Source organism: Pseudorca crassidens, chromosome 13 (genome assembly GCF_039906515.1).
Source record: "Pseudorca crassidens isolate mPseCra1 chromosome 13, mPseCra1.hap1, whole genome shotgun sequence".
NCBI lineage: Eukaryota > Metazoa > Chordata > Mammalia > Artiodactyla > Delphinidae > Pseudorca > Pseudorca crassidens.
This window is the reverse complement of record NC_090308.1, coordinates 55,666,999-55,688,978: the sequence shown is the minus strand read 5'-3', so window position 1 is coordinate 55,688,978 and position 21,980 is coordinate 55,666,999. Positions and strand designations below refer to the sequence as shown.

At 37.6% G+C, this 21,980-nt stretch overlaps 1 protein-coding gene across 7 annotated transcripts in view; it reads left to right on the top strand.

The window, feature by feature from the left end:
• Window positions 1-21,980, top strand: part of GRIK2 (glutamate ionotropic receptor kainate type subunit 2) — a 642,939-nt gene that overhangs the window by 447,859 nt on the left and 173,100 nt on the right. For all 7 annotated transcript variants that reach the window (XR_010933794.1, XM_067702471.1, XM_067702472.1 and 4 more), the window contains one exon: window positions 13,662-13,868. Coding sequence is in view for 6 of the 7 variants with exons in the window: in XM_067702471.1 (XP_067558572.1) it covers window positions 13,662-13,868 (207 nt within the window). In the remaining variant the exon portion in view is untranslated. The remainder of the gene's footprint in view (window positions 1-13,661; window positions 13,869-21,980) is intronic.

The following is a 21,980-nucleotide window of genomic DNA, read 5'->3' as shown; positions in this document are numbered from 1 at the left end:
CTTCAGTAGTTGTGGCTGGCAGGCTCTAGAGTGCAGGCTCAGTAGTTGTGGCACACAGGCTTAGCCGCTTCACGGCATGTGGAATCTTCCCGGACCAGGGCTTGGACCAGGGCTCGAACCCGTGTCCCCTGCACTGGCAGGCGGACTCCCAACCACTGCGCCAGCAGGGAAGCCCCTCACCTTCATTTTTGAAGGAAGGTTTTGCCAGATGTAGAATTCTTGGTGGATAATGTTTTCTTTTAACACTTTAAATACCCACTGCATTCTGGTTTTCATGATTTCTGATGAGAATTGACATTTTATTGAATATTTCTGTATATGACTTCTCTCTTACTGCTTTAAAGATTTTCTCTTTATCTTTGTCTTTCTACAGTTTGATTATAATGTGTCTTCCTCTGGACCACTTTTAGTTTATTCTTCTTGGAACTCATTGAGTTTCTTATATGATATTTTTTATTAAATTTGAGAACTTGGCCATTATTTCTTCAAACATACTTTCTGCCCCTTTTTCTCTTTCCTGTCCTCCTGGGAAGACTATAGCGCATTTTTTTAGTCCACGTGATGGTGTTTCATCATCCTTTAGGCTCTGTTCATTTTTCCTCATTTATTTTTTTTCTGCTCTTCAGACTGAATAATTTCAATTGACTGATCTTCAGTCAAAAATAATTGATTGTTTCTTCCACCTGCTCAAATCTACTATTAAACCCTACTGGTGAATTTTTCATTTCTGTTACTGTAATTTTTGCTATATAACTTTTATTTGGTTTCTTTTTCATAATTTCTCTTTCTTTATTGATGTTCTCTATTTGGTGAGACTTTTTCTGATGGTGTGTTTTGGTTCTCTGTATATAGTTTTATTACTTTGATCATATTTAGAACAGTTGATTTAAGTTTTTACCAGTAGGTCTGATGTCTGGTTTCTGTCAGAGACAGTTCCTGTAAATGGGCTGTACATTCTTGTTTCTTTCCATACCTCATAATTTTTTACTGAAAAATGGACATTTTGAATATTATAATGTAGCCACCCTATAAGTCAGATTCTACCCCCAACCCAGGATTTGTTGTTATTGTCTATTGTGGTTGTTGTTTGTTTGCTTAGTGACCTTGCTGAAATAATTTTGTAAAGTCTGTATTCTTTGTTATGTGGAGCCACTGAAGTGTGAGGTTTTTAGATTAGGGGTCTTCTATTGATTTTATTAAGATTTCCTTATGGGGCTTCCCTGGTGGCGCAGTGGTTGAGAGTCCGCCTGCTGATGCAGGGGACACGGGTTCGTGCCCTGGTCCGGGAAGATCCCATGTGCCGCGGAGCGGCTGGGCCCGTGAGCCATGGCCACTGAGCCTGCGCATCCGGAGCCTGTGCTCCGCAACGGGAGAGGCCACAACAGTGAGAGGCCCACGTACCGCAAAAAACAAAAAAAGATTTCCTTAAACTCCTGGAACAAAATAACAGAAAACAAAACCTCTCTCCATCTTTATAGTTTGTATATTGAGACACTCCCTCACTGTTTAGCCAGGCAGTTTACAATTCTTCCCTTCTTCCCTTTCTGCTTGCATAAAGACTGAAGTCCAGCCAGAGGTAAATGCTTAGAGTCTTCTCAGGTCTTTTCTGAGCATACATCCAGCCATAGACACTTATGTGGCTTTCTAGATTTCCTTGAATATGTGCTGAGGATTTTCATAACCCTAATTGTCCCAAGTATCTCTTTTCCGAGCCTCTTCTATCCCTTCTATCCCAGGCATTTTAGCTTGTTTATCTCTTGCCCCTGCTGTTTTCTCTTGCTCAGGAAATAGTGGCTAACATATTTGCCTTCAAATGCTTATGAAAAAAACACCCATGAAGGAACTTCAGCCCTGGGGAAGCTCCTATGTAGGCAAAACAAAGGCAAATCCTTGAGCTGATCCTTCACGGAATCATCACACAGGTGAAAACACAGAACTATGTTCTTTGAGAATAGGCCCATAATGAGCCCTATGGTATGCACAACCTGCATCAGGAATGCAGGCTGCCATCTTCAAGGCTACTGCAGAGTTGGGGAGTGGAGGGTAGTAGTAACAGGGTAAATTGATATGTCACAGACCTCTCTTACCAAAATTCTGTAGTTTTTCTTGTCATAAAGCATTCCCTTGGTTGTTGTGAGTTTTTTATTAGATTCCAGAGTTACTAAAAAATTGATTTCTAAAAACTGACAGTTTTTGCCAGCTTATTCATTGCTTCTACAGCTGCTTTTTCTCTACCATGGTAGAGTTGAGTGGTTGCAAATGTATTGCCCACAAAGCCAAAAATATTTACTATTTGGTTTTTAAGAGTCATTTTGCTGACCTCTGTTCTGGAAATCTGTATACAAAATTTGCATAAAGATATTTGATTAGTGAATGCATGAATGGATACATTGGTGGATGAATGGATGGAGAGCAATAAAAATATTTTACATTTATATTTTAACATGAGGTTATTAAATGTAGATATCTGCATGCATCTTGTTAAACATCATATAACAACTTGCAATGTACTCTCTTAGAAAAGCATGGTAATTTATTGATCATCATTGGAGTTGCCATTTTTACTTATAGGTGACTATTCCATACAAGAATGGTGGTAGCCAATTAAAATCAAAACATGCCAATTGAAAACATATATTAGTACTGAGAAAACATTCTTATTATCATAAGCTGTTTTTTTTTTTTTTCAAGTTCACATCATTCATTGTGTTCTTAATCTATCCAGGGGTATTGCTTGTTTGATCAGTGGGATAAGTCATAATCAGATAGTTACAGTGAGTTGATTACTTATTTGTTAAAGAAATATCCATCTTCTTGGTATTGCTGTGTATGATAATGTCCTTTTATCCTTAATCTCCCTTTTGGAACCATGATTCTTCACTTTGCCTTCTCTTGAGCTTCCCAGGGCAAGATGTTGAGATCTTTTTTTTTTTTTTTTTCTCATATTAAGGTATAACTCTATCGTTGTAAGGAGCTGGCTCATCCCCCTCAAAGGAACTTCAGCAGCATCCTTGCCCCTGCCCTTCATGCTGCCCATTCATTAGCCTTCTACTTCGAATCAACTTTGTAGCACCTACCTGATCTCTACTCTCTGTAAACTAATTGCTCTGTTATTATTATTTAATGCTTTCACTGTGAAGGCAGTGATAGGATACAAAGAGCAGGTACATAAGGCTCAGAAAGTAGAAAGAAATAAATGATTCCATGGGAAAATATAAACTGCTCAGTTTTAATCTCCATAAATTTAATATGATGTCATTATTGGAACCATATGTCTTTTTCATTTGGCCCATATGAATGCTATTAAAAAAGGTAATTTTTGTCAACCCTATCTTCATTAAGGAAAAATTAAGAGTCATTAACAATATAACTATAAATTCATAAAATATAAATACTTTATAGTTAAGGATATTGTTACCCATAAACAACTGGAGTTCCGGCTGGTTGCCACAAACAAATTTTAAAAGATTTCTGGTCATAAGGGTAAATTCCAAACCAGACTGGGTCTAACTGAATATCCATTTCTGTTTTCCCACATAAATGATTTGAGGGCCACTGTTTCATAGGTCCTGATATTCACCAGAATGTTCTAAAACAAGACAGAGTCATGTTTCTCAAAAATGTACTCTCTAGTGATATTTTCCCTCTGGTAATTAATGAAGCAAAGTAGCCATGTAAATAATACAGGATTCTATAAAATAGATAAAAACCTTAAATTCATCATTAGATTGGAAGCTCCGTAAGGGCTGGGATTTTTAGGTATTGTTTTGTTTTGTTCTTCATTGTTGTATACCTGGAGCCTAAAAAAGTGCTCGTACATAATAAGATTTTGATATATATTTGAATAAATAAATAAATTAGTTATTAGTCCTATTGTAATAGTAGGGGATATTTTATACATATCATAGAAAATTAATTTGCATCTTAATATCCCTAATCTTCTGAAATCACAAGAAGACAATGATAGTTCAAGGGTTATCACATGAAAAAGACAATTTAGATAAGGGCTTTAGATAAAGGCTGAGGGACATATAAATTATACACTTAAAAGTATAAAGTTTTATTATATTTAAATAAAATATTTTGATCCCCTTAACCTTAAAACATATTTTACTTTTTCAGAACTTCGTTTTGGGTTTATTCTGTGCCTAATTCCAGTCTAATACACATAAAAATATATGAGTTATTGCGCTCCTTAAAACTGGGGTTGACAGTAGAAATGCTGACAAATCCTTATTACAGATGCCAGTGGACTGAAGTGCCTTTACCTCTAGCAAATGCTGATGTGGAGATTTAAGACTATGTGAGAAATCAGGAAAGTTGCCCAGGAGAGTTTTATCACATTATTCATTGAACTCAGTATGTGGCACAATAATTCCTTCTGGTACCATTTTTCTTATCTTACACAAGGTTATTATTTATCCTTGTGCTGTGTGAAACAGAGAAAGAGAGTCTAAAGGAGAGTCATAACTCGATGTAAACTATCTTGTGACACAGTGTAGCTGGAGATAGGGATCACAGCTGGAAAAGTGTGTCTTACTTCTCAGAATTGAATATGGGAAGAATGATATTAAACATTGTAGAGATCCGTAAATACTAAAAAGATGCACTCAGTAACATATCTTTTTCCTAGTGATATGAAACCCTGTTTAAAATATACATCTAAATAGACTTTTTCATCTCAGGAGGACCAACAAATTTATTTGCCTATGACAGAAGTTTCCTTATTAGCTGATAGGTGAAGGAAATCAAATTAATAGGTACGATGGTTCCTACAAAAAGCTGGATTAGTGAGATTTAAATAGTGTAATAATTTTTGGAATTTTTGCTCTGCTTTTGTATCTTGTGCACATACATCCTTCACATTCCTTATACAATTTTAGGTAATCACTGACGTTCATCATATTTTTCTCCAGTGTTCCAGTGAGTTTGTATGAAAGGTGTATCATAAATATTTCAGAACAAAAATTTTAAGGAGAGAGAGACAATGATGACTTAGTGCAAATGGGGGAGAAACATTTTTTAGACACTCATATGTTGTTACCTAAATCTGTTGGGCTTAAAATATGCTATTTTTACAAATGCTTTTTTTTTTCCTATTTATTTATTTATTTGGTCACACTGTGGGGCATCCAAGATCTTCGTTCCCTGACCAGGTATCAAAACTGTGCCCCCTGCAGTGGAAGCACAGAGTCCTAACCATTGGACCACCAGGGAATTCCTTTTTTTTTAACCAATTCTTGAAGTATTTTTATGTTAAAAACCTGTGCTCTTACTTGGAAAAGAGATAATTTATCATGTAGAAAATGAATATTTTGGATTATGTATTTACTTCTATTCTACAGTGTTTTTTTTTTTTTTTTTTCTTTTGCGGTACGTGGGCCTCTCACTGTTGTGGCCTCTCCAGTTGTGGAGCACAGGCTCTGGACGTGCAGGCTCAGCGGCCATGGCTCACGGGCCCAGCCGCTCCGCAGCATGTGGGATCTTCCCGGACCGGGGCACGAACCCATGTCCCCTGCATCAGCAGGCGGACTCTCAACCACTGCGCCACCAGGGAAGCCCCTACAGTGTTGTTTTGATTGCACTGTTCAATTAGTAAATGTATTACCATTTTGCATGCAGTGTATTACTGGCTAATCCCAGTTGATTGAAAAAATTATAAAGCCATACAATGCATGTTAAGTTGTCTAATGAGCTCTGTGTAATTATGCATTTGTATGGAGTTTGGAAACTATTACTAGGGACCATTTAATGTGGGAAGTATAGTATAAAAGTAAGTGATCCAGTAGTCTAACCACCTAGGTTGTATGCTGGCTGTTGACCTTAAGCAAAATACTTAGCACCCCTGCCCTCAGTTTCTTCATCTGTAAAATAGAAATAATAATATCATTGAACTCACATGCTTGTAATGAGGAATAAATAAGTTAATCCAAGGAAAGCACTCAGAGCAGGGCTGGGCAGTAAGTAGATGCTTGGAAAATGTTAGATAGTGCTATTACTTAGTGTATGGAACTTGAAAAATGGTCAACCTTTGTGACTTCTAAGTAAAAATAAAATACACATCCATTTACTTATAAATCAGAAATTGGCTGAAACCAAAGTATGAAGTTGATAGAATTAATTATTGTAACAAAATGCTTCTTTTGATCCCCATTCCACCAGCCAGAAATTCTCTAGCTGTACCCTTCTCTTCAGGGGAGCATGATATATTCTTTTCAAGTCCCTAACCCCCTGCCTGTGGGTGAGGAACCTGAGGATTTGTTACCACCATCCCCAAACCCCATAGGGTAACTTGGCTGTCATAAATTTTTCCTCCAAGTTCCCTTGGCTTCCCCAGTTGACCATAGCAGTCTGTTTCCATTCAGTTCACTACAGCAGTCATTTTATTGGCAAGCCTCCTATGTACCTGGTGATGTTGGGTGCTTTTGATGCACATTTAAGGACGTATCTTGTCATATAAATGGCTCGAGTCTAGTTCAGAAGATATACATGTAAACCAGCCCTCTCTACTCAATATGGTAAATATTATGGTAAAAGTATTCAAAAGTTTTTGTGGGACAGTCAGAGAAAGAGACCTGAATATGCCTGAATTGTGAATACCCAGCACAAGAAAGCTGTTTAGCTGCAGGTTTCCTCCTCTTCCAAGGTAACAAGGGCATTTAAATTGTGATCCATGGAAATGTGTTATCTAACTTGAAAGATTAGAAGTCCAGGAAGAGTCCAGGAAGAGTCCAGGAAGAGAGGAAAATGAGTATAATATCCCCAAGGGTGGAAGAGGACTACATCTGTCACATTTGTAGTACTCTGTGTATCCCTGGGGAATACATTTTATATGTGATCATATATTACATAAAAATTAGACAGGATTTTAACTGTCCTTTTTACCTTATGGTAAGCCCAAATATCTAGCTTTGAATTTAGTTACAGATTAATTTCTGATTCCTATGTGTTTTACCTAATTTCATTTAAAAATGCAGCATATATGGATTTTCCATAAATTATCTTATGGTATAGAAAATGATAGAAGATTGTGGGAAAAGTATGTATCTTGGAATTTAGAAAACCTGAGTTCACATCTCTTCTTGGCCTCTTCTTAGGGGTTCTTTATTATCTCTTCTTAGCTGTGTGACCTGCGAAAATTATTTAACCTCTTTGAAAAATGACAACTGTAAAATTTTCCTAATAAAACTCAATTGAATCATATGAAAAGATGCTCAACATCATCTTTCCTTAGAGAATTGTGAATTAAGGAAACTATGAAAAATCACTACATACCTATCAGAATGAACAAAATCCAGAAAACTGACACCACCAAATGCTGATGAGGATGTGGAACAACAGGAACTCTCATTCATTGCTGGTGGGAATGCCAGTGGTACAGCCACTTTGGCAGTTTCTTACAACACTAAATGGACTCTTATATGATCTAACAATAGAATGCATTGCTATTTATCCAAATGAGCTGAAACATATCCATACAAAAACCTGCACATGGATGTTTATAGCAGCTTTATTCATAATTGACAAAACTTGGAAACAACCAAGTTGTCTTTCAGTAGGTGAATGGATAAGGAAACTGTGCTATATTCAGACAATGGGATATTGTTCAGCACTAAAAAGAAATTAGCTATCAAGCCATAAAAAGGCATGGAGGAAACATAAATGTATATTACCAGGTGAAAGAAGCCAATCTGAAAAGGCTACGTGCTGTATGAATCCAACTATATGACATTCTGGAAAAGAAAAAACTCTAGACACAATAAAAAAGATTAGTGGTTGCCAAGGATTCGAGGGGAGGGAGGGAGGAATAGGTAAAGCACAGAGGATTTTTAGGGCAGTGAAACTCTTCCGTATGATACTTAACAGTGGTGAGCTACATGTCATTATATATTTGACAAATCCCATAGAAAGTACCACCCTAAGGTAAACTATGGACTTTGAATGATAGTGATGTGTCATTGTAGATTCATCAAAAATAGCAAATGTATCACTCTGGTGGGGGAAGTTGAAAACGGGGAAGCTAGGCATGTGTGGCGGCAGGCGGTATATGGGAACACTCTGAACTTTGCACTCAATTTTGCTGTAAACCTAAAACTGCTATAGAAATAAAGTCTATTAAAAATCCATTGAAAATTATTGTATCTAAAATAATGAAATGATAATTAAAAAGTTATCTGCCAGGTACCTTTTGTTTAATTCTCCAAACAACTTTAAAAGCATTGGTAAATCAACTTAGAGATGAGATAATTGAGTCAGAAAATTAACCAATTTATCATTTATTTAATTAATATTTTCTTTGCCCCTACTATATGCCAAGCATTGTGTTAGGCATTGGAGATACTATTATGAATCAATGTGGCTGTTATATTCCAGGGAAGTGGGACAATCAAAAAGAATGTAAGCCAACAAATAAAAATTTGAAGATAAATTAATTATTATGAGAAAATAAAGTGTTGAGGTAGAGAATAACAGGATTCTCTTTACATAAGGAACCCAGGAAAGTTTTCACATTTCATTTGAGCCTTAAAGGAAGCAAGGAAGCTCACCAATGTTTAAGGGCATTATAGACAGATAGAACAATATGTTTAAAGGCTCTGAGGCAGAAAATAGCAAGATATTTGAAGAACTGCAAGAAAACAGGATATTTAGAATTTAAAGAGAAGATGAGGTCAGGGAGGAAAGGTACAGTATAAACCTTTATGATGAATATTTTATTTATTTACCACACGTTTCTTGAACATCAACTAGTTGCCAGTCATTTAGTTAGGCACTGAAATATATTAATGGACATAATCTCTAATGTCTCCACACTCAAGAGTTTATATTCCAGTAGGGGAAGAAAGAAACACACATACCCCAATAAATAAATACACATACATACGTACATACACACGTGCATACATACATGCATACATACTTCAGATTGTGCTATGAGGGAAATAAAGCAAGGTAAAACAATAGAGAGTAACTTAGAAGGGAGAGGTAGTTTACATATAGTGTGTTTTTTCTGAAGAGGTGATATTTGAGCAGAGACCTGAATGATGAGAATGAAACAGCCATGTGAAGATCTTAGGAAAGATCCTCCCAGTCAGAAAAGGAGAGAAAAGAAGGTGATGCAAAGACCTCGGGTCAGGAATGAGCTTGGCAAGTTTGAGGACAAGACCAGTGTTCCTGGACATGATGAGAGAGGGGAATGAGAAGCTAAGGTTAGAGAGGAAAGCGGGCAGGGCCTAGAAGGCCAGCGTAAGCAGTTTTGCTTTTATTCTAGTGTCAGTGAAAAGGCACTGATAGGCTGTAAGCAGGTACATGATAAAATCATTTACTTTTCACAAGATCTCTGTGATTTTCTATGGAGAGTGGACTGTGGGGACATATAAATGGAAAAGAGAGGTAAGAGGCTACTATAGGAATCCAGATGATAAATAAAAATTGCATGAACCACAGTGGCAGCAGGGATGGTGGGAAGAAATTGATGAGTTCAAAATACGTTTTGGGGCTTCCCTGGTGGCACAGTGGTTAAGAATCCGCCTGCCAACACAGGGGACATGGGTTCGAGCCCTGGTCTGGGAAGATCCCACATGCCGTGGAGCAGCTAAGCCCATGCGCCCCAACTACTGAAGCCTGTGCTCTAGAGCCCACGAGCCACAACTACTGAGCCCGTGTGCCACAACTACTGAAGCCCGTGTGCAGTAGAGCCCATGCTCTGCAACAAGAGAAGCCACTGCAATGAAAAGCCCGTGCACTGCAACGAAGAGTAGCTCCCGCTCACCACAACCAGAGAAGAGCCCACGCGCAGCAATGAAGACCCAATGCAGCCAAAAAATAAAATAAAATAAAATAATAAAATAAATTTATTAAAAAAAAATACGTTTTGACAGAAGAATTTGTACGATTTCCAAAGGTTAGAACAGAGAGTGAGAGTGACTCCCTAGCTTTTGAGTTGATCACTTTGGTGAGTGCTGGAACCATTTATCAAGATGAAAACACATGGTGGAACAACAGGTTTCAGGGGTCACGAGAAGGAATTTGAATGTTATTCTAAATGCATTGGCAGTCTAGGGATGGTTTGAAGTGGTGGCGGTGATATAATTCAATGTATACTCTAAGAAGATCATTTTGGTTGCTCTGTAGTGAATGAGCAAAAAGAAAGGGAAGCAAGGATGATGCCTCAGTGACTGGCTTGAGTAACTGGAAACTTTCCATTTTCCAAAAGCAGAGAGAACTGAAAAGGTGTACAAGTACAAAGAAGAATTCAACTGGGGAATTAAGGGATATGAGATGTCTATGAAGGACTAAGTGGTGCTGACAAGTGCTGCTGGAGATGTGTGCCCAAGACTTACTTGGAGAGGTCTGGGTCAGATATATAAATTTTGGAGTCATCAGCATAAAGATGTTATTGAATTTGATGTGTATGGGTAAGATCATTTAGGGATGTATTTTAAGAAAAGAAGGGGAGAGGGGCCATAACCAAGTCTTAAGAGTCATCGACATTTAGAATAAGGTAGAAAAGAAACAACAACAAAGTGTCCTGAGAAGCAGGTTATTGGAACAAGTACATATACTTTGAAATTAATTCTATATAAGGAGACAGATTGATTATTAAGGGGAGAGAAAATGACTCAGTTAATTAGGTCTTGGAGCAAGTGAAAGGTGATGGGGATGCTTTGTATTTTTCTTTTTGTCCCTCCAGATTCATTCTTTACTCTTCTTCACTCTCTCAGGAGGGTGACTTGTGCGAATCACATTAATAGACTGCTGTACCCTCTGACTTTTGATTGGTTTTGACTAATGGGAAGCCCCAGAAGGAGATCAAAGGGAGGGAAGACAGCAAGGTCATGGTTTCTATCCTCATGGATCCCTCCTGTAGTTGCCTTATACTGCTTATATTTCTCAACTGAATATCACTGTTCTGCTCAAAGTGGCGTCCTGTGTTGGGACCCTGACTGATAAAAGAATCAGGACGTAAGTGTAGAGATTGGTCCAATAAGCACAGGGCCAATTCCTCCATAGCAATAGACAAAGGAAAGAGAAAATGAGCACAGATAAATGGCTCTGGTGGGTTTTGTGGTCTGAAGGTAAAGGTATCACATGTGGTTGCTTTTAATTTCTTGCTGAGGTAATTAACTGAGTATTAGAGTGGGAAGCTGTAAGTATAAAGAAAAATGGATAAAATGTTCATCTCATAGAGTTGGAAATGGATACTACCATAAAATGTTTAAGGATATTAAATTTAGGTGTAAACAGTTAGCAGTGTTCTACTCTTCAGGAGCAGGCATGGGAAAGACAAAAAGTTGTTTCCGTAAGGCATGGTTTTGTAAAGCCGAATACCCCAGCACAAGATGGGCAAAGGGCATGAGAATGCATGTAGTATAGAAATTATACTAGTGGACCAAGGGATGTCGGGCTGACAGTGAAGTGAGGAAGGGGTTGATAGATAATGGCAAAATGTGGAGATCACTGTGTTAGAGGTCTTTATGGAACTGAAGAATTGTAGCCATGTGTGTGATTGAACTATGAGTTGGATTAATGGGCTGTTAGAAATCCTGATTCAGAGGTATATCATTTTCTGAGAAATGCAGAGTGCAGTTTTGATCATGGGGGAGAGGGAGGCTAAATGAGAGAAGGATTTGGCAATGAGGAGGTAAAAGGACTGAGGGTGACCATGCTGATCCAAATGGATTTTGAATACAATAGAGAAGGTTGATAAGATTTGGAAGAGAGAAAAATTGTCATCCAGTTGCTAAAAATTAGAAAAATAAAGGCTTCTCTTCACACTTATCCCACAGATCTTAGTAAATCTTCTGATTCAAATTTCATTGGATAACAGCAATTGTAAAGAGAGAGCCGGGTGTAGGAGGGTGGCATGAACCTCAGGGAAGCAAAGATTATCTCAGGAGGCAGGGGAAGAAATGGTCTGGGGCCACAGTGAGGGGCAAGGGAAGGCACCAAATGTGCTTCTGTCCCTGAGGGGTGTGGGGGTGACACTGAAGAGAGTCTCTGGGACAGAGGATATAGTTCAGTAAGGCAGGAATGAAAGGGACATTCCAAAAATTGCATGAAGATGTGGAACAAGGTGCTGACCTTTGAGCAGGACTTCTTTCCCACAGTGGAACATCAGAAGAGCAGGAAACTAGCTAGAGTGTGCATGAAACAGTAGGATTAGGCCAGGTCAAAGGATATGGGAAGAAAGATGGAATTAGCCTTGTTTCTGAGATGAGTATGGGTGAGCTGACACATTGCTGTTTGTCCAAAACTCCTTTAGGTATTATGGCCCTCATGAGATGACTGTTTTCCTGGGGTTGGGAGGAGGGTGATTGCATTGCTAGATGGACTGGCATGGCAGCCTCCTAAGCTTTTTCACTTTGCATTGTCTTTCTCTAAGAGAGAAGCTTCCAGAGGTTTTGCCCATTGTCAAATAGTAAGTAGTAGAGCCAATTGCACCCTGGTTTAGTTACAGGACAGTCTGTCACACCATGCTTCACCCACTCCCAATAAAATATGCTAATACATGGATTCTCTTACCCCTTAGTTAAACATATAATCTTTAATAGGGCCTTGCAGAGCCTTACAAGCAAGGTTCCTCACTTGGCTCTTCATCCTTACCTTGTTCAACTAGTTCCCTCACATACTGGATGTGACTTCAATCATATTCATGGCTGTTATCCTCGTCCCTAGGCGCTCTAGTATCATATTGATCTCAGGCTTTTTACTGCTGTGGCCTTGTCCTGACATGCTCTTCTTTCAGATTTTCAAATGGCTAGACTCCTTCTCATCTTTTAGGTTCTAGTGCATGTTTCATCTCCTCAGAAAAGGTTTCCAGACATATTACTCAATTCTGTCTTATCTTCTCTTATCTTGCCAAGTACCTTGATGTCATTCAATATCTTATTGCCCTAGTTTATGTTTTTATACAATTTATCAGCATCAGAAGTAATGTGTTCTGGTCGTTTAGGCATTTATTATTGTTTTCTTCCCCTATATCATGAACTTCATTTCTCAGGGATTTCTCATTTATATAGAGGAGGGCTGGCTCATAGTAGGCTCCATAAAATCTTGTTGGATGAATGCATAAGCACTTGATAAACATTAGTTTCTTCTATATTCTAAAGTAAGCTACTACTTTTTGTCTTATAATTATAGTAGTTGTAATTTTCATGGTTCTTAGAACAAAATGAGATCATGTATATAAAAGTCCCTAATTCAGTTCTAAACACATGATAGGCAATTGGGTAATGACTTTTTTTCATTCTTTTATCAATAAACCTCACTGAAACAGCACACCAGAAATTAATTATATGGTATAATTCAGATTGGGGTATTGTAATCATAGTGAAATTATGTCTTAGTATTATACATTGTATAGTATATATCTCATTATATATTATTTATTATATGTGATATAAGATGTGGTATAAGATATATATCATTTTTATTATATAGTTGTGGCGAAGTTATATTTAAATATTCTCTTGTGAGACCCAAGTATTCCCAAAGTAATCTGCCTTATTAGTGTTTCAAACTATATTAATTACAATTAGAAGAAAATAAAATTGACTGTTCTAAATTAAAGTGAAATTTTCTATCTTGTAAGAAACTTATAATTGTGATAGTAAGTTTCATGATTAACTGACACTTCCTACCTTCATGTTCGCTGTTTCCAGGAAGAACCCTATGTCCTGTTTAAGAAGTCTGACAAACCTCTTTATGGAAATGATCGATTTGAGGGCTATTGCATTGACCTCCTCAGAGAGCTATCTACAATCCTTGGCTTTACATATGAAATTAGACTTGTGGAGGATGGGAAATATGGAGCCCAGGATGATGCCAATGGACAATGGAATGGAATGGTCCGTGAACTAATTGATCATGTAAGTCCCTTTTCTCATTATTTATTAACTTTGGAAGATTTCTAATAGATTTACTTTTTTTTTTTTTTTTGATGGTCAGGGGTTAATAATGTCAGAGAACAGTAATGTATTTTAAGTAGTTATTTTTTTCAATAATGTTATTAAAAGTATATATTATTTCTGACAAATACACAGGATGTAAGGGATGTATATAGTTCTATTAGAAACAAATGTCTGTCTTAAATTAACTAGTAGTTAGTGATTTAATATCTTGAAGTATTTGGTCCTAATTTATAAAATGGAATGTGTTTTTTTTTTATTTAACATCTTTATTGCAGTATAATTTAATTGCTTTACAATGTTGTATTAGTTTCTGCTGTACAGCAAAGTGAATCAGCTATACATATACATATATCCCCATATCCCATCCCTCTTGCATCTCTCTCCCACCCTCCTATCCCACCCCTCTAAGTGGTCACAAAGCACCACTGCTGCTGCTTCCTACTAGCTATCTGTTTTACATTTGGTAGTGTATATATGTCAGTGCTACTCTCTCACTTCGTACCAGCTTACCCTTCCCCCTCCCCGTGTCCTCAAGTCCATTCTCTATATCAGCGTCTTTATTCCTGTCCTGCCCCTGGGTTTGTCAGAACCATTTTTTTTTTTTTTTGTAGATTCCATATATATGTGTTAGCATACAGTATTTGTTTTTCTCTTTCTGACTTACTTCACTCTGTATGACAGACTCTAGGTCCATCCACCTACTACAAGTAACTCAGTTTTGTTTCATTTCTTTTTATAACTAATATTCCATTGTATTTATGTGCCACATCTTCTTTATCCATTCATCTGTCGATGGATACTTAGGTTGCTTCCACGTCCTACCTATTGTAAATAGTGCTGCAATGAACATTGTGGTACATGACTCTTTTTGAATTATGGTTTTCTCAGGGTATATGCCCAGTGGTGGGATTGCTGGGTCATATGATAGCTCTATTTTTAGTATTTTAAGGAACCTCCATACTGTTCTCCATAGTGGCTGTATCAATTTCCATTCCCCACAACGGTGCAAGAGGGTTCCCTTTTCTCCACAACCTCTCCAGCATTTATTGTTTGTAGATTTTTTGATGATGGCCATTCTGACTGGTGTGAGGTGATACCACAATGCAGTATTGATTTGCATTTCTCTAATGATTAGTGTTGTTGAGCATCCTTTCATGTGTGTGTTGGCAATCTGTATATCTTCTTTGGAGAAATGTCTATTAAGGTCTTCTGCCCATTTTTGGATTGGGTTGTTCGTTTTTTAAATATCAAGCTGCATGAGCTGTTTATATATTTTGGAGATTAATCCTTGGTCCGTTGATTCATTTGCAAATATTTTCTCCCATTCTGAGGGCTGTCTTTGGTCTTGTTTATGGTTTCCTTTGCTGTGCAAAAGCTTTGAAGTTTCATTAGGTCCCATTTGTTTATTTTTGTTTTTAGTTCCATTACTCTAGGAGGTGGATCAAAAAAGATCTTGCTGTGATTTATGTCAAAGAGTGTTCTTCCTATGTTCTCCTCTAAGAGTTTTATACTGTCCGGTCGTACATTTAAGTCTCGAATGCATTTTGAGTTTATTTTTGTGTATGGTGTTAGGGAGTGTTCTAATTTCATTCTTTTACATGTAGCTGTCCAGTTTTCCCAGCACCACTTATTGAAGAGACTGTCTTTTCTCCATTGTATATCCTTGCCTCCTTTGTCATAGATTAGCTGGTCATAAGTGTGTGGGTTAACCTCTGCGCTTTCTATCTTGTTCCATTGATCTATGTTTCTGTTTTTGTGCCAGTACCGTATTGTCTTGATTACTGTAGCTTTGTAGTATAGTCTGAAGTCAGGAAGTCTGATTCCTCCAGCTCCATTTTTTTCCCTCAAGACTGCTTTGGCTATTCGGGGTCTTTTGTGTCTCCATACAAATTTTAAGTTTTTTTGTTCTAGTTCCGTAAAAAATGCCATTGGTAATTTGATAGGGATTGCATTGAATCTGTAGATTGCTTTAGGTAGTATAGTCATTTTCATAATATTGATTCTTCCAATCCAAGAACATGGTATATCTCTGCATCTTTTGGTATCATCTTTAATTTCTCTCATCAGTGTCTTATAGTTTTATGCATACAGGTCTTTTGTCTCCCTAGGTAGCTTTATTCCTAGGTATTTTATTCTTTTTGTTGCAGTGGTAAATGGGAGTGTTTCCTTAATTTCTCTTTCAGATTTTTCCTCATTAGTGTATAGGAATGCAAGAGATTTCTGTGCATTAATTTTATATCCTGCAACTTTACCAAATTCATTGATTAGCTCTAGTAGTTTTCTGGTGGCATCTTTAGGATTCTCTATGTATAGTATCATATCATCTGCAAACAGTGACAGTTTTACTTCTTCTTTTCCAATTTGTATTCCTTTTATTTCTTTTTCTTCTCTGGTTGCTGTGGCTAGGACTTCCAAAACTATGTTGAATAACAGTGGTGAGAGTGGACATCCTTGTCTTTTTCCTGATCTTAGAGGAAATGGTTTCAGTTTTTCGCCATTGAGAATGATGTTTGCTGTGGGTTTGTCATATATGGCCTTTATTATGTTGAGGTAGGTTCCCTCTATGCCCACTTTCTGGAGAGTTTTTATCATAAATGGGTGTTGAATTTTGTCAAAAGGTTTTTCTGCATCTATTGAGATGATCATATAGTGTTTATTCTTCAGTTTGTTAATATGGTGTATCACGTTGATTAATTTACGTATATTGAAGAATCCTTGCATCCCTGGGAAAAATCCCACTTGATCATGGTGTATGATCCTTTTAATGTATTGTTGGATTCTGTTTGCTAGTATTTTGTTGAGGATTTTTGCATCTATATTCATCAGTGATATTGGTCTTTAATCTTCTTTTTTTGTAGTATCTTTGTCTGGTTTTGGTATCAGGGTGATGGTGGCCTCGTAGAATGAGTTTGGGAGTGTTCCTTTCTCTATAATTTTTTGGAAGAGTTTGAGAAGGATCGGTTTTATCTCTTCTCTAAATGTTTGATACAATTCACCTGTGAAGCCATCTGGTCCTGGATTTTTGTTTGTTGAAGATTTTTTTTTTTTTTTTTTTTTGCAGTATGTGGGCCTCTCACTGTTGTGGCCTCTCCCGTTGCAGAGCACAGGCTCTGGATGCGCAGGCTCAGTGGCCATGGCTCACGGGCCCAGCCGCTCCACAGCATGTGGGATCTTCCCAGACCAGGGCACGAACCCGTGTCCCCTGCATCAGCAGGCGGACTCTCAACCACTGCGCCACCAGGGAAGATTTTTAATCACAGTTTCAATTTCATTACTTGTGATTGGTCTGTTCATATTTTCTATATCTTCCTGGTTCAGTCTTGGAAAGTTATACCTTTCTAAGAATTTGTCCATTTCTTCCAGGTTGTCCGTTTTATTGGCATAGAGTTGCTTGTGGTAGTCTCTTAGTATACTTTGTATTTCTGCGGTGTCTATTATAACTTCTCCTCTTTCATTTCTAATTTTACCGATTTGAGTCCTCTCCCTCTTTTTCTCGATGAGTCTGGCCAGTGGTTTATCAATTTTGTTTATCTTCTCAAAGAACCAGCTTTTAGTTTTATTGATCTTTGCTATCGTTTTCTTTGTTTCTATTTCAGTTATTTCTGCTCTGATCTTTATGATTTCTTTCCTTCTGCTAACTTTGGATTTTGTTTGTTCTTCTTTGTCTAGTTCTTTTAGGTGTAAGGTTAGATTGTTTATTTGAGATTTTTCTTGCTTGTTGTGGTAGGCTTGTATAGCTATAAACTTCCCTCTTATAACTGGTTTTGCTGTATCCCATAGGTTTTGGATCGTGGTGTTTTCATTGTCATTTGTCTCTAGGTGTTTTTTGATTTCCTCTTTGATTTCTTCAGTGATCTCTTGGTTATTTAGTAAGGTAGTGTTTAGCCTCCATGTGTTTGTGTTTTTTACATTTTTTCCCCTGTAATTCATTTCTAATCTCATAGCATTGTGGTCAGAAAAGATGCTTGATATGATTTCAGTTTTCTTAAATTTACTGAGGCTTGATTTGTGACCCAAGATGTGATCTTCTTAAATAATTCTGAAAGCTTTCCACTTCTCTCCATCTCCACAGTCACATAGATTAAATTCCCAATATGAGAATCTTCCCCTTTTAATCTGTTATCTAACTATATCATTCAACTAAAGTCTTGTTTCAGGAAGAGAAATCTGATCATGCCCCTCTTTTGCATAAAGTCTTTCAATAGTTTTCGTTGTCCTAAGGATATAGGACCAACTGTATAATATATTTACAAGCCCTTCTACGTTTGGTTATTGTTTCTCTCCTATGGAAATCTTTCTGACCCTTCAAATAGACTCTCAGACCTTCTCCACCCTGCTTTCTCTGTTGAGAGGTTCCCTTACATAGAGTAAAGCAACAGGGCTTCCCAGTCAGTGTTCCAAGGGAGAGAGGAGAGTAAGGTTAGAATATTTATTTTCCTCCTCATTCCCTGAGATGTCGTCTTGAGCTGGCTTGTGCCCCCTCACTGAATGTCACAGTTTCTCATAATAGTGCCTGCTCTACACAAATGTCTCTCCTGCTCTCAGTTCCAGTTTACACCCTACATAGCTTTCTTTAATTCTGATCTTAGGGGTGGTTACCGCTTAGCTGCTAAAAGCCTTGGGTTCCTGCACCATTCCTTAAAATTTCCATTCACCAATGGTTCTCAAAGTATATTCCATAGACCTGCAACATCAGTATCACTTTCAAACTTGTTAGAAATGCAAATTTTCAGGTCCTACTCTAGACCTACCAGGTCTGAAACTCTGCAGTGAAACCTGGCAATCTATTTTAACAAGGCTTACTGATGAGATTCTGATGTTCCCTGAAGTTTGAGAATCATAAGTCCTTTTGTGAGTAAACCCTGCTCAGGTATCTTCATTTGAGTGTGCACCTGTTTTCTGTTGAGACCCTGACTGGTGAAGCTTTTTATATTTTCACTTATCCTGCTCTCTCCAGCCACATCCAGGTGGACTTTATTCAGTCTTGTTCTCCTTTGCCTCCTGTCTAGTTTTCTGTCCCCAGCGCTCTAAACCCCAGTCCAGCTCACCTCGTCTAAATTGCTTTTGCTTAGTTTCAAAAACACTTCCCCCGTGAGGCTTCTCCATCCCACCGCAGGAAGCCCACCTGCTATGAGCTTCCACATCGTTCTTATTACATAACACCATCACACTTTATTTTAATTACCAGCTTAATATCTACTCTATTTACTTGCATCTAAGTAGTATAATAGTTATAATATCAAGCAAGGCTATTTCAGTTGCAAGTGTAAGAAACACGGCTAAATATAGCTTACACAAACATATTTTTTTAAAAGCGCCACATTACAAAAAACATCCAGCAGTGATTTTCACTTCAAGTACATTGGATCCAGGGTCTTAAAGTAGGCCATTGTATGCGTTGGCCTCTCTTTCACTGCCTTGTTATCTCTTGGCTTTGCTCTCTTTATAGATTTTATTCTTAAACACTTTCTTTCCACATGGTGACAAAGGAGGCTCAAGTTGGCACTAGGCCAGCGGCTTTCAACTAGGGGCAATTTTTTCTCCAGGAGACATTTGGCAATGTTGGGAGACATTTTTATTGTCACAACTTAAGGAGGTGGGAGAGATGTTGCTACTGCCATCAAGGGGTAGAGGCTAGAGATGCTAGTCTCTAAATAATGTACAAGATAGCCCCTCACAACAAAAAATTACTTGCCTCAAATATCAATAGTGTTGAAGTTTAGAAACTCTAATCTAGGTTTATCTGTTTCTTAGAGTCCTCCTTCTGAAAGAGATAGTGGTCTCCTTTTGCCAAAGTGTCAGCAAAATCTATTGCAGAGTGTTGGGGGGAGGTGGGAGGGGTGTCCGCTGGGCCAGCTTTGGACCATGTGCCAATCTGGGAACTAATCCATAAGGCTGGGGTAGAGGAGGTGGTTATTGGAATGGCCACACTTGGATCATATGTCGACATCTGGAACTGTGGGACAGAATCGGCCACATCTGAATTATGGTACTTATAATTTTTATGTGAACTTGGGGGCAGAGGCAAGCAATATTTATTTTAAACCAGCTATATGCCAATCCATTTTCTAGATGTTCTAGGTTTTACTTGGTTAAGTAGAAGGGGAATAACCATCAAGAGGCTGAATTTATTCAGGTGTTGTGATGGGGAAATATAATTAAAAATAAGATCTTCGTCCAATCCAGAAAACTTCTCCACAAAGCTAGAAGAAAAAGAAAATTTTATTATTGAATAAGCATTACACTAGAATGTGATGTACACTCTAGGCAATTTGCTAAGAGATTGCAAAGACAGAAGTATCACCCTTTTATGTAGCCAAGCAGACACAACGCATTACATACGTGTTTTCAAGATAAGCAATAACTAGTCCTCAAGAAATCTTGACAGTACTATTTATCACACGTAGTTCATATTAAATTTATTTGGTTATTGAGGTGACCATCTGTGTTAGATAATTGGCTTTATACAGTAGAAAAATAAGCTTCTCATATCTTTATGACAGCAGGTAGATTTTAGGCACTTGCCCACCAAAGTTAGCTCCTACCCTCCCACAGAAATTTGGAGTTAGGGTGCACTCTTCCTTGGTGATTCCTTTTCAAAGACATACCTCCCAGGTCCTTGAGAAAGGCATCCCCTGGTGGGAAACCTGGCAAGAGGCGTAACTAACTTTTAAAGATTTATATACATTTCAAAAAGAGAGAGAGAAAGCACTTAAAATTATAAGTTTTCTTAAGTAAATGTTCTAAGAAAAGGGGAGGGGTCTCTGATTATTTTCAATAGAGAGAATTGAGTCTCATGTTTAATTTGAATTTGTCCTTACAGTTGCAGGTCTAATTATTTTAGTAATAACTGTTTTTGACACCTTCTTCTCTCTCCTTCCTTCTTGAGAGGACCCTCAATGTATAGGGTTTGACAAGGTCTCTCAAATTCATTTTAATCTAACCAGGGACAGTTATTGGTGGTACGATATGAAGGTAGCACCTCAGAAAGTTATTAGGAGAAAGTGGCTCCCTGAGGCATTGTTAGTCCTTGGAAAATGACAAGACTTTCCCCTAAAAACACCTTCCTCCCCCATCATTTCCACAGCAGGGCTGCATAACATGTGTACTAGTAAGTACTTGGTGAGACAGTTGTGGGTTCAAGTCTTAATTCTTTTACTATGTAGCTTTATGCCTTGGGCACTTTGCTTTAAACTCTTTAAGCCTTAGTTTTCTCAAAAATAAAATAATGTCATATTAATAATTAGGAATTATATATATATATATATATATATACACACACACACACATATGTTTCCTAATGTGGTGTCTGACAAATAATAGATAATCAACAAATGGAGACATAATAAGTTTGAACTAATAAGTTCAAAGTTTTTGTCTTCTTACTTATCCTATATTTCTACTATAGTGTTTATGAGTATTCTTGGTGAAGACAAAAAGTATATTTAGACAGTATTACAATGATAAAGATGTAGGGATTATAGTTGCTATTGATATTAATTTTATATTGAATTATAGTAAAATCAGTGTTAAGTTTTTTGTGGTTTTTTTTTACATCTTTATTGGAGTATAATTGCTTTACAATGGTGTGTTAGTTTCTGCTTTATAACAAAGTGAATCAGTTATACATATACATATGTTCCCATATCTCTTCTCTCTTGTATCTCCCTCCCTCCCACCCTCCCTATCCCACCCCTCCAGCGGTGACAAAGCACCCGAGCCGACATCCCTGTGCCATGCGGCTGCTTCCCACTAGCTATCTACCTTATGTTCGTTAGTGTGTATATGTCCATGCCTCTCTCTCGCCCTGTAACAAAAAATTTTTGTGAGCCATCAAACTGATTAAACTCTTTATCAGGACACTATTTTACTGTATCAGTTCACTGCATCCACAGTCTTCTGTATTAAGGTATATACATGGTAGCGTTCATTTGCTTCAAATATACTGAAAATAACTAGGGGACACAAATAACAGGATTGCAGCAAGTGTTCAGCATTCAAGAATATTTATGGAAAGAATGACACAAATGGTCTACAGTGTGCCACACAAATGTGAAACTCAAGCATCTT